Below are 13,569 nucleotides of genomic sequence, written 5' to 3' on the forward strand. Positions count from 1 at the left end.
GAGCTTTAGTATTTTAACACCAAAAGGCTCACATGTTTGCCTAATCCATTTTAGGCACACAAAGAAACCACCTGAAATATCCCATATAGCTTAGTTATAAAAGCCAGCTTCTTACTTCTTTGCCTGAAAACCAAACAGAAAACTAACAGAACATGCTTCTATTCGCTAGTAAGACAGTTAGATGAAAAGGTTAAAAGTTTCATCTAAGTTGGCTCCTTTACTACCATACCTCTAATATCTCGAGCATGATAAGAAGTTGACAATGCATTGCGTTTGTCCAATGATTAACATAAAAATTGCAGTGACGAAATCACAAGTAGCATAGTTTATCAGCTCTCATTCACACAAATTGAAAAACCATCAGTTCCCTACAACTTCCACTTTTTCGCAACATTACCACACCACAATTACATCAAGTGCCAGATTTTCAATATTATTCAAATGCATCCAAGTTTCATGACGACCAATTTAACTTACAAATCAGAATGTAGATCGTAGGTATTAGAGGTAGAGCTCTTCAAGTTTGATGAACTTGATTTCGTTTTACCATAGGATCGTGATAGGATGAGTCTTGCAATATTCTCTGCTGCAACGGCACTTGTTTCCATGGTACTGGCTGCATTCTCAAAAGCATTCACATAGTACAAATGCTGACCGTCTAACACGAATGGTGCAAACCTCTCAGGAGCATTATAACGAGGGTAGGCTCCCCAGTTTATTCTGAGTGTCTCTATCCGTATGCTACAAGTGCCAAGAATTAAACATAAGCATCTACCAAATGAAGGTTTATATGGGTTAGTCTTTATAACTTCTAAATGGAATACAAAGACTAGAAACGGCAATCAGTTATCTTAACCGCACACAAGTATTGATCAAATATCTGTAAATTAGTTGTCCCATATTCTAAGTACGTCATGCTTGAGCTTATCAAGTCCATCTGAAACTAAAGCACGTATGCCAAAGAATTTAGAAAATTCAGAAAAAAGGTTGAAGTAGCCATTTAGCATAATTTCATCTAAGTTCGTTCATGAAACAAAAGACGACATCATCCCAAGTTGCTGATTTGCTTCTTTACCAACTAGCACTGTGCAAATCATGTACTTGGTGGACGAGCAAAGACTAAGTGCACCTTCAGTCATGGAAAATAAACTTTTCAAAATGATAAACTAAAAGAAAGGAACTACTCAGGGTGCCATGCAATAATGAATAGGCTTTCGACTTTTACCTAAATATGCGATCCAGTAACGCATCAGCCATTGGTTTACGAGAAAATATCTTGTAAGTTGCATCTTTCTCACTATGTTGCTTGAGGACAGATATGCTTGAGAATGGAAGGTCATGACTCTCTATGGTGCCCACTAGTGTTGGAATTTCTGATCCGGTGCTCACACCAAAATATGCCTGGGCATAGTGAAGCATTGATCTTTAGGAAATAGGAAGACCATATCCGAATGAATTGGGGATGATAAAAGTGGTTCTTAGTATACTCACTGGATTCAAGAAGCCTCTAACGAAAGTTGCATGGGTGTGATGTAAGCTCCTATTTGGTATTGAAATCGAGGGCGTGAAACTAATATTTTGCTCATCCAGGGGTGTAGCGATGACTGTGACCTCACATGGGTAACTATTTCCGTTGGTGGAGTTGAGTTCATAGTGATCTCCAAGGTAAGAAATTGATTCTATTTCTTCCCGGAGGTGCAATTCGACATGGGAACTGTTTATTAATCCAGCAACAATTTGCCAGTTCCCGCCTTCAATTGACCACAATCCGTCCCCAGCGCCTGCCAAGGAAACTGCACCAGCAAGTCCACTGATGCTGACACTTTGACCATAATTGACTCTTGTGATTACCTGCAAAAGTAAATATATTCTCAAGTTTTCAAAAAAGTAAACATGGAAGTTGATGCGCTTTTGTTCCGGACGTAATAAAAGAGCTACTTCTAGCTTTTTCTAAACACAGGAGTGTGCGAGAATGTATTTGACACAACTTCCACCGACTACTTATGTCCCAAAAATAGCCGAAAGCAAGGGATTTGTTCGACTTCCGCTTTTGGATCAACTGTAAGCAAGCTGCAAAGAACATCCCAGATGCCATATCTTTTTAAGATATTTGTCTTAAAAGATTGAAATATTCATGCATTGTGCTTTCTTTCTATATCATCCAATTAGAAGGAACATATGCTAAAAACTTAAATTAATCATGCCTTATAACAGCTAGTGTCCTACTTGTGTCCAACGAATCACATAACCTAAGGAAAACAATTAGTGCTACAAATGTGAATATCCATTTTAATTTCAAAGTACTCCAGTATCAAGGACTTTCTCTTGCTACCAGAAAACAGTAAAAAAAAGTTTTTCTTTGCCATGTCGATGTTTTATTGAAGTTCGGTGCTGTAAGGTCTGGGAAAGGATTAGATATACACAACCTTAATCCCACAAGTGGAAAAGCTGTTTCAGTGACTTGAACCCATGACCTCAAGGTCACATTGGGGCAACCTTGCCTTTGTGCCCGGGCTGCCCTTCTATCTTATTTAAGTAATAGAAGCTGTAAATTTACTAAAATAGCATCAGGCTTCACATTTGGAAGAGCACCGTTTAATTGCCATGTTAGAGGGAATGCAAGGAGCAAGTCAGGCAGAATTAGGACAAGTGGATGAGAAGCTTAACAAAATCACAAACTCCAAGAATACCAATGTCCAACTTTCACTAAGTCAATTAGATCACAACACACAAAAAACACCTCTTTCTACTTCAAAAGGTTGCACAGAAAAGATTCCCTTTACTAGTAAAGGCTGGTATGTGAACCCAATGCGGCTTCTTGTAAGCTTAAAGCGATAATCCCTGCAATGAAGTACCTGATGCGGTTTCATCTTGGAATATCTTTCATCCATGGCTCCTAACTATTACTATGTTGCGAAAAGAATATCATCTTTGAGGACCAAAATGGAAGTCGTTTACTCTAAATGAGCACTGGTAGCTTAGGATAGAAAAGATGGCAACTGCAAGTATTAACACGTTAAAAATAAAAGTCACCCTCTAATGACAATTTGATGGCAGAAACACACACTTCCCTGTTAAACAGCTCAAAAATCTTTTGCTCGCTACATCCATTCCTGAAAATTATTAAACCTAATAGGGCCGTCATTTGAGAATTTCAACGCCTTGAGACTTCATGATTCTGATCTTGATCATCAATACATCACCAAAGGTGGATTACGATTTTATCTCCAACCATCCTTCCCATAGGCTGTAACCCAAAGAAAAAACCTCCACAGGAGAAATGCATGTACTTCCAACAGCTATCAGCCTAAACAAACCAAAGAGCATCATAACAAATCCCTACGATATCCATTTGATGTACCAAGGGCTGCCTTACCCCTGCCATTACCAAACTGTGAAGCTAAACCAAGTTACTCTTAATTCTGCTGGTCCACACCCTCAACATTAGAAGACCGGTGTCTTTTGTCCCACATATGCCTCTCCCTGAACAAACAAGTCAAGCGTAAAGGAGCCAGATTTCAAACACTTGTCCATTCTCCAAATTATTCTATCCTCTTCAAATAACAGTCAAATCAACCTGAAGAAGAAATGATGAGTTTCTTTACTCTCATTAAAATCAAGTTATGCAGGTTTGACTGGGATGGATCCCAAGTTTTTTTGCTTAGCGTGGATGTATCCCAAGTTGTGCAGGTTCCAATGTTTCAAGAATATCTCAGCATTTCTTAGAGAACCTAGGCATCTTGTGTGCTAACATAACAGAATCCAACTGTTCAGTTCACACATACACAGAGGGTGGTTGAAGCTTCAGAAGTAGCTGGCACTGACATTCTCAAAATGAAGCAGAGGGAAGGTCAAGCTTGATCTCAATGGTGACGGTGAACTCCAGGCAAAACATGAGGTACTCTGGTGAGATGGTTTTCATTGTAAGGAAAGCAACAAGTACTCACTCATGAACTCGTGCAAGAATAATGAAGGCAGGCAAGAAAGGGACACCACTTTGGCTACGGTAAACTAAGTGTAATAGGGAAAAGGGAGGCCAGATAGCCAACAAAAGTTCTTTGGATGAGAAAAACGCATGTGCTGACGTGATTGGGGATAAGTACAGGGAATTCAAAAAGATTGATAAGCACATGTATCAAGATACATAAGAGTGAAATGAAAGTTTATGTCTTTGAGAACCAGTGGGAGTTGATGGAGAGAACTCAGAAATCCAAACGCGGACAAGAGAATAGAAGAGACGTTATCGGACCAGTTTGAGGTGAAGTGTGCTAACTCCTAAGAACAAGGCAAGCAGAGAAAAAAATTAGAATGGATGGAGGAGTGTTTTGCTGAGGCGCTGGGTGTTGAAGGACGTTATCCTATCACAGATCCCCATGGAATTAGTAGTTTCTCTGTGCACCCATATGGTCCATACCATACCTGTTTGAGTCTAGATCAATGTGTTTTCCAAAAGAAGATGTATAAAGGGGGCAGCCCCATTGGATGGAACATTAGCTCCTATATCTTGATTTAGCTTCAAAACAAGGAAAAAGAAACCGTAAACCAAAATGAATTCATGTCCATACAACCCAGTCGGCGCTTAATTCATCCAAACATCTAGTTGCAAGAAAAACCTAATGATGCTTGCCCAATTAGTTGAAAAACTGAGACGCACTACCCATAGAACCATGATGCCAAGTACACAAACGAAAACAAACCTCTATGCATAAATCGCAAAGCACAACCAGCCAAAATACGGAGAGAAAATATGTAGGAGTAGTTGAATACTTACGGTTACAAGCTCCTGTATCAGCAGAGGAGACAATCCAGCATCTAACAATTCCTCTTCCAATGTCCGAGAGGTGAGATTATACAAACCCGCCCATGTAAGCATCTCATCCACAGTCTCAAAGACAGGCCTCGATTCAAAGCTTTCATAATACTTCAAGAAGTTATCCACAGTAGTCTGCAACAACCACAAATATACATCAGCCTACATGCATAGTAGCATATCATAAAACCATCATTATTTAAGTAAAGTATAATTGCCATGAACCAAAATGTGAAGCTGGCTTTTGCCTAATCCAATAGATATATTGTACGGTACCTCGACAAAGTTAGTCATTCTGAAGAGAGAGAAGCCGTAACGAAAGAACATGAGGAATGAATTGGCGAGAGAAAGGATCTTCTGAAAAAAGGGAAATTTGAAATCTAAATCGAAAGTTTTGAAGAGGAAGTTATGGCCGTCCCAAATGCCGAACGAGGATTCAGAGTCCAAAGAGGGGGTCTGAATGGTGAGGTTGAATGATTTGGCGAAGTTGAGGGCATGGTAGTTCTTGGGGTGGAGAATAGAGGCGCCGGCTTCGAAGGTCTCGCCGGAGACGGAGACAGTTGCCATCCTACCGCCGACCACGCCCTGGCGTTCAAATATTCGGATCCTTATTAGTTCGGAATCGGAGTATTTGCGGAGGAAATGAGCAACGGAGGATCCGCCGATGCCGCTCCCGATTATGCATACACCCTCCGATGCTGATGATGATGATGATGGAGCGGAGAGGATCAGGAGAGAGAAAAATAAAACACCGAACATAGTATTCTTCATCTTCTGCTCTCCTATTCTCTCTTCCCCTACTTCTTTCTTCTTCTTCTTACTCCCTTCCCTCTCCTGCTGTTACTTTGAACTGTATATGACTATCCTATCCGCCTATTTTCCCCAGGTTTCCGATTCGCGCCAAACCTTTTAACAAGTCAACTCTCGCATGCTCTACCAATCTACCATGGAGGATTTATTTTCGGTAGATATAGAAGGGAGATGGATATGTAATGATGAAGTGATATATTAAAAAATGTGACTTTATTTTTTAAAAATTGTGAATTTGTAACGAGATGTTTACATGATTTTTTTGAAAAGAATGATTTGGAGGGTGAAAATACTGGGATAAGATATCAAATGACTTAATTACTCTTAATTTATTATTTTTAATGGACAAATTAGATTAATTTCGTTATAATTAGACCAAATACATATTTATCATTAATTGTGAAATAAAGTAAATTCATTAAATCTTTAAAAAGTTTAAACCTTATATGTTTAAACTTTTTTTTTCTTGGATTTTTTTTTCATATGACTCATTTCATACCATTAACCATTATTTTTTTAATTTGTGAGAAGATTCTAAAATACTGTAAAAAAAAAAGTTCAATTTTATTAGAAAAAAAAAATTAAAATAGAGAGAAGAAAAAGAAAACTACGTATAAAAGGGTGGCATCCCACCCATTGGATCAAAGCCCTCCCTGATCAGAAAAAGAAAGATGAGAATTGTATGGGATTAAAATTCCAGATCTAAAACCCACCACAACCACCCACTGATTTCTCCGCCTCTCTCTCTCTCTCTCCATCAGGCATCCAAACTGGAAAACAAACAACTCCGGCGACGAGGTAGTCTTCTCTGTCTTCGTCTTCGTCCTCTCTCTCTCTCTCTCTCGTTTTCTTCCCACGTGAAAGGGCAAAGGCAGAAGAGTCAAAACGGCATCCCGCTTCACCAACAACAGGGGGCCCCTATCGTTACCTGTTATCTAATTCGGGAAGAGCCAGAGAAGAAATCTGAGAGAGGCTCAAATTTTCCTTCCCATTTTCACTCCCAAACACTAGATTTGAGCGGGACCAGGAGATCATATCCGGGGCGGCTCCAACTACGGCATCCAAACAGGCCGTTAAATTCTCTCCTCCCCGCCTCTTTTTTTTTAAGTAAACGAACGATGCATAAAAAAAATAAAAATTAGTCTTAGGTTCATTATGTGAATTTCATAAGCTCATAAATTCACTTATTAATTTTATAAGGTCTCAAGTTCATTTTAGGGTATTCTAAGAATTTAGGTACTTTCATAAGATTTAGAGTGCATTTTTTTTTGTTATAAAAACAGCACACAATAGGGTTTAGGCACTTTTATAAGATTTTAGAGTGCACTTTCTTATTGTAATGTTTTACAGCTCGTTTGGAACGGGATATTTCAAGAGAAAAGAAAGGGGACGGAGGGAGAAGTGATTCTCTCCCTCGTTTGGAAGGTCCTCGTTTGGAAGGTCCAGAAGGCGAGAGAGGGTGAGAGAAGGAGGGAGACGGGAACCCTTTCACACCCCAGTTCCGTTTCTCGCCAAAAGTGATGAGAATCCATGAGAAAGGGAGAGAGTGAAGCGAAAGAGACGCATGGGTGAGAGTAGATCTCACTTGCGCAACTTCCAGCAGCACGTGGGGTCCAATCTCTCGTCGGATCGTCATCGTACTTGCACCGTTATCTTTGTCTCGTCAAGGAAAAGCTACTTCTGTAATCAAAATTGAGTTTTGAACACTTTGATTTCGGACCAGTCGCCGGAGATAATGTTTGGTCACTAAAGAAGAGAGAAACAAAGAGTTTCAGGTCGCCAGAGATGGAATTGTAGTTCCTGGAGACGTGGAGAGAGTTTGATTTCTCACGGTTGTTTGGATGGGTGTGTGAGAAACCACAATGATAAGCACCCAATAATGCTTATTCTTGGTGCTTAAATCCTTAGTTTTATCGTATTTATGTTTATAAAGTTAGTGTTTTATTTGATATTGCATATAATGCATGCTTTTAGTGTTTTCAGGTAAATCGTGTGAATAAAGTACGCTTTAATGTCATGAATGATCCGAGTGCGTCCAAGTACCAGAGGAACTAAGGAAAACCCTGTTGGAAAAATGACTTTTCAAAAAAGTATCGATTTTCGAGATAAAAAATTGCGGTAATTGATCCTTGGATTTTTTTAAGAGCAACTTCAAATTTGTAAGGTTTTATTCGAAGATCAAGGTCATGTTTTAAGTCATTTCTTCTATAGAAAAGCATGTTGTTTTTTGTTTTACACTAAAAGCTGGGGGCCAACATTTTGATTGGATTGAAATCTCAAATTTCTGGTAATGGCATTGTTTCCAAATGGGGGGTACTTCCTTATTTTCATTAAATAAATTAGAGTAAAGAAACGGTAAAAGAAATGTTTAAAATGTAGTATTTACTTAAGTTTAGAAAATAAAAATAAGATGCTGTGAAAGCTGTTGGGTGCTGTGAAAGCTGTTGGGTGCTGTGGACGCTGCTGAGAGTTGTGAAGTTGAAGTTAGAGGCATCGGTATCGATACCATAGCAGAGGAGGTATCGGTACCAAGTGGGTTATAGGAAGCAGCTTAGTGATCTTGATACCGATACCATATCAGAGGAGGTAGCATCGGTATCGAGGGGCCTTTGGAGCAGATTTTCTAAGGTATCTTTGAGATATTTTGTGCACAAAACAAGGGCTTGTATAAAATTTCCTGTGATATCACAAATCCAAACAACTAGATTTTATTGCATTTTTAGATCTAGACTAGGATTTCTTTTCTTGTTACTTACTCTTACTTTTATTCTTCATTGTTCTTCATTTTTTTAGTTAAAAACCTACATTTTCTGCTTTAGTTAATTTTAGTTTGTGATTTTTGTTTCATTAAAGTTATAGCTACGCGCCCGATCTATAGTAATCTTAGGTTTATTTCAAGTTTCGTTGATTAAATATGTTTGCTAGATTTTGCCTTGCTTCTATCTTTCTAGATATGAGTGAGTAGTCTATAAGACTTGGTCATGGGGTGATTAGCACCTCATAACTTGAGTTAATATTGCTTTTCTCGTCATAAAGTTTCAACATTTGGTTTAGAAATCGAAATTAGTTCGGGTTTGATTGTCAAATTGTTAAAATGTTAACCTCCTTGATCATGTGTAGGCAAGAGCGTGCTACTTGCCACACATGATGCTTGAAGCTTTGTCGCTTGAGGCGTTTGCCAAGTGAATTCTAGAACTCGATCGATATTCGAACTGCAATTCTTTCAGGTTGAGAACCTTAGTTGTTGTAAAGACCCGTATTTTTTTTTTATATAATTAAAATGTTCATTAAATGCTTAATTGGGAAAATATGAATTTTATGGTGAATATTTGAATTGTGGTTTAAAATGATGCAATTGTTAGTAGAAGGATGTGTGTGTGATTTACAAAATATGTGATTATATATATAGTGGTGTGAGTGGTAGAAGATCATTTTTCTCCCAACTCTATCTCAAACTCTCGGCTCTCTCCACAATGTCTCTCTCTCTCTCTTGCTCACTCTCATAAAACTCTACCTTATACCTCCAAAACCTCAAAGATCAACCTTCATTCGACCTTCCAATCGCGTTCTTAGGCTCGAAATTCCTTGGGTTAAGCTTGGAGGAGAGGATTTCGGTTGATTTCAAAAGTTTGGAGTTAGGGCTCATTCGAATCTCTTGGGTTTCGCTCCTTGAATCGAGGTAGGAATTTCTAACTTTCTATGTATGTTTATGAGTTGATTCGGTGTCCAAAACTTGCTTTGGATTGTTGTTTGGAAGCCTTGTGTTTGCCTTTGAAAACTATCAATTCGTGCTAAAAAATCCAGGTGCTACATGTACCAGCATTTACCCCGGTACATGTAGCAAACCCTGATTTCTTTGATTTCTTTCATTGGGTACATGTAGCGCCCTTAACTGCTACATGTACCAAACTCAAATTGCATCTTCTGTTCGCTGGGTACATGTAGCGCCCTTAATTGCTACATATACCAAAACCCAGATTTTTCATTCTGTTTGTTGGGTACATGTAGCACCCTTAACTGCTACATGTACCAAACTGGAAATTTCTAAAAAGTTTTCCCCTTCATGGTTTGGAACCCCGATCGCTTCTAAACCCTTTCGGACACTTCCAAACCTATCTCAAGCATATTCAATTAAATTCCTACGATTGATTAATGTTATCTTTGGTCCATTGGTCTTCCGTTAGTAAGAAACGAATAGAGAATTACATGGTTAAGACTTTGTTAAAATGCATCCTATTAATTGTTAGTTACTTGGGTTACTTGTGAATATTTATGACTCGTTAGTCACATTGTTGACATGTTGTAAGATGTCTCTTATATGAGTGTGATCGTTTGGAAGTCATAGCTAGCATAGTGAATAAGAGAGTAGTCGTAGGTGTCGGAAGTTGGGGTAGGGAGTCTCGTAACGCAAGGGGTGATAATACGGAGACTCAAGTGGGTCACGTAACGCAAGGGATGGTAATACGGTGATCCAAGTTGTTAGGGTTTATGTAACGCAAGGGGTCAAAATACGATAACCTTCGTGATTATTATACAGTGACACAAGGGGTGAAAATACCGATGGTGGAAATTGGCGATAGAGAGCCGCTTCAAGATTGCTAGAGTTGTTAATGTCTTGTGAACTAGTTGGCATATTAAGACAAAGGCACATCTTAGAATGATCTTATTGGCACTCTTGTGAGTTCGTTGTTGACCATTAATTGAGCTGAATCACTTGACTTCATCCCTTCTACCCGTATCATTATATTCATACATAGAATTGGTAAAGATTTTCCTACTAAGCTAGTGTAGCTCAACCTAATTTTTCTTTTCAGGTTCAAACGCTGGACAATAGCTCGTATGCAATGTGTGCTTGGGAATGAAAGACTTATTGGAAGCTAACCTCATATAGTTACTTAAACATCTTTATTATTGACTTTCTTTTGATAAAAATGGGTCTGTAATTATTCATTCAAGAATTTCCTTTGACAAAACCTTTTGAAACTTATCAACTTGTTCGTACTCGTACTTAAGTTTATTTAGGGCCTGAGTGTCAAAGTTGTAAATCTTTAAACTTAGGGAATTGTTTGAAAAGTTAAGTGAATGAGAAATCTTTTGGGTATTATTCATGTTATGCGAAGACTTTTCAATAAAATGAGTTATTTATTTATGTATAAAACTGAGGGCGTGACAGTTGTGTACCTCAAATCGAGTAATTAGATGAGAAAAGTGGTTTGACATGAGTCGTGCGTGTTAGGATCTCCTAGACCTAGCCTTCCGTTTTATTCTAGTTTAATCTTCGTTTAATTTAGTTGTTTATTTTCCACCGCTTAAAATAAAACAAAATTAGCTATTTAAAGGCCAAAAACCTTACTGACATCTACAAATTCATCCAAACCGTAACAAATATTCCCTTGGGTACGATACTCGGTCTTCCGGATTATTATGCTTATCTCGACGTATTAAACCCTACGTTTGGGATGTTATTCCATTATATCGGAGATGACGAAGCACACAACCATCTCTTCTTTTTTCTCACTAATAAGAGAGACCACTCCCTTCTCTTTTCTTTTCTCACCTCCATAGCCAAAGGGGTTGTTAGTGGTTCAGGCACTTTTTAGGGTTTAGGGTTTTATGTACTTTCATATGGTACCCTAGGGTTTAGATTGTATGGACTTGTGGCTTTACAAAACTATTAAATGGATTTGTGAGTTTATGAAATGTCTACAGTGGACATATCACTAAATCTCGCGAACCTATAGATGAAGAGTTTACTAGGGTGTATAAGAGTATCTTCAATCCTTACCTATTTTACTACCCATACTCAAAATTTGAGTAAAAAGCTTAAAAACTATCTTCAATGTTATACCCATTTGCCTACCCATTTTAAGTTCTACCTATTTCTTCACCCAATTTGAAGAGACTCAAACCCATACTCATTTTTTTCAAAGCTCATTAATTACAAGTGTGTCACTCATTAATTTCAAGTATGTCATTCAAGAATAAATTTGGGTACAAATATGGGTTTAGCATTGGAGATGTCTTACCAAAATCAAACTCTGAAAGCTTTCTCTGGCATCTAAGAATGGCAACTGGGCGGGGCGGGTTTTTGCATACCTCGACCCGAAAATTATTTTCCGACCCCGGCCCCGCCCCGACCCCGACCGGGTTTTTTTGGGGTACCCCCGTTTCCGCCCCGATCAGAAAACGGGTTTACCAGCCCCGCCCCGTAAAAATTAAAAAAATTAAAGTATAAGTAAAAAAGTAAAAAAAAAAAAAAAGCTAAATAAAAATAAAAATTATCCAAAAAATAAAACTTTTGAAATTATTTTTGTATCTTTTGGTATCGCGGTTTTATCTAAACTTTTAATTGCCATCAATATTTTAGATACTTCATTCCATTTCTTCATGTGTAAAATTTTTTATAAATATTTTAAGAAAACTTATTAAAAAATTCACTAAACACCAATAAATATTAATTTTTATTTCTTTTTTAAATTTAATTAGCCTACTTGACAGTGAAGAGACATTGTTTTTTGAATTAATGCTAAAAAAATGAAAAGACATGTATATAAGTATATATACATATATAAATATATATATACACACACACACACACACACTGGGTCGGGTAATTTCAGGGTGGGTTTAGGAGCGGGGCACTTTTGCCCCGAATCCGAGCGGATTTGGGAAATTTTACCCCGACCCGATACCAAAAAATGGGGGTGGAAAGTGGGTTCGGGGTGGGGCGGGGCGGATTGCCATCCCTAGTGGCATCATTGACTCATATGTCGAGCAAAGTAAAATCCGAGTCCCTTTGTTGATTGGTAGCGCATGGATTTCTCATCTCCTCTTTGCCGATGACCTTCTCATGGCTAAAAACGGGCAAAGTTCCGCTACATCGTCTTCAACTGAAAGCAGCCTTATTAAAAAACCCCATCTGGAATGAGTTAAAAGAGGTTCGAGCCCACATATATAGAGTCAAAAGAGATATAGCATCTTCAGGTCTCCAGGACATCGATAGACAAAAAAGTATAATTAACTCAATTAAGTCCGCTCGAATTTACATCACACAGCGCCTGGTATCAACCTTGGCGTTGTCATGCCTAACTTTCTCAGCTTCCACATTCTCCATATAGTTATGGCAAATGCCGAGTTCCTATCAAATTTCTACCCAAATTTGGGTGAAAAAAAGGGTAAGAATTGGAGATGCTCTAATCCCTATCAAATTCGCATAATGTGATCAGTGGCGGAGCTATGTTGTGGCTCGGGGAGCCCCGACCCCGATACCCTGAGCTTCTGGGTTTTAAAATGTTATTAAATATAAATATATAATATTATTGATAATTATTCATGTATAACTACTTATTATCTTAATAATTTTAGTTTGATTTGATAAAAAAAACTGATTTTTTTACATTCTCATTTCTCAATTTTTTTTTCTAAATAAAAAATGAGCACGTAACAGTTGAAGTAGCATAAAGAAAAATACAAAATGATTGGTATACTTTAACTGCATCATGCTAGAATCATTTCAATGTACAAATATCATGTATTGAAAATCCAAAAACTTTATGATATAATAAGTATACGTTCTGATCAAAATATACATCTACTAAGTTGGCCCCCCGTATTCACAATCTTGGCTCCGCCACTGATGTGATAACGAAGGCTTATTTTGTATCCTACACACAGTATAAGTCTTCTGTGTACTAAAATCTTGGCACTAACAGAAAAAGATTTTGGCATTATCACTATCTTATTTTTATGTCTGTGGGAAATACAAATTCCTCACTAACCCCCTATGTAATATTGACAAAAAAATGAAAGAAATGCACTAGACATAGAGACTTGAATAAAACTACGGGTACTAAATGTGCACTGGGTTATGTAGGACTAAATGTGCACTAGGGTCTTACATAAAAAGATCGAAGTCGCTCAATTTGTTTAAAATATATTTTTACCAATAT

At 37.9% G+C, this 13,569-nt stretch overlaps 1 protein-coding gene across 1 annotated transcript; it reads right to left on the reverse strand.

Annotated features, from left to right (window-relative positions):
• Positions 1-317: 317 nt before the first annotated feature.
• LOC131335605 (farnesylcysteine lyase) lies at positions 318-6,476 on the reverse strand. The gene is made up of 5 exons (XM_058371046.1): positions 5,087-6,476; positions 4,772-4,945; positions 1,492-1,851; positions 1,226-1,401; positions 318-741 (listed from the first exon to the last, which is right to left on the reverse strand). The coding sequence occupies exons 1-5, from the start codon at positions 5,579-5,581 to the stop codon at positions 474-476; spliced, it is 1,473 nt and encodes a 490-aa protein (XP_058227029.1). The 5' UTR covers positions 5,582-6,476; the 3' UTR covers positions 318-473.
• Between the last annotated feature and the right edge of the window lie 7,093 nt (positions 6,477-13,569).

The sequence above is a fragment of the Rhododendron vialii genome, chromosome 8a (assembly GCF_030253575.1).
Source record: "Rhododendron vialii isolate Sample 1 chromosome 8a, ASM3025357v1".
NCBI classification, from domain to species: domain Eukaryota; kingdom Viridiplantae; phylum Streptophyta; class Magnoliopsida; order Ericales; family Ericaceae; genus Rhododendron; species Rhododendron vialii.

Excerpts from the sequence above, each read along its gene's own strand:
- LOC131335605 (XM_058371046.1), bottom strand. The coding sequence starts at position 5,581 with ATGAAGAATACTATGTTCGGTGTTTTATTTTTCTCTCTCCTGATCCTC. Across the intron at positions 4,946-5,086 it reads GAATGACTAACTTTGTCGAG|ACTACTGTGGATAACTTCTT; the intron begins GTACCGTACAAT and ends TGGTTGTTGCAG. Across the intron at positions 742-1,225 it reads TTACTGGATCGCATATTTAG|CATACGGATAGAGACACTCA; the intron begins GTAAAAGTCGAA and ends TGGCACTTGTAG.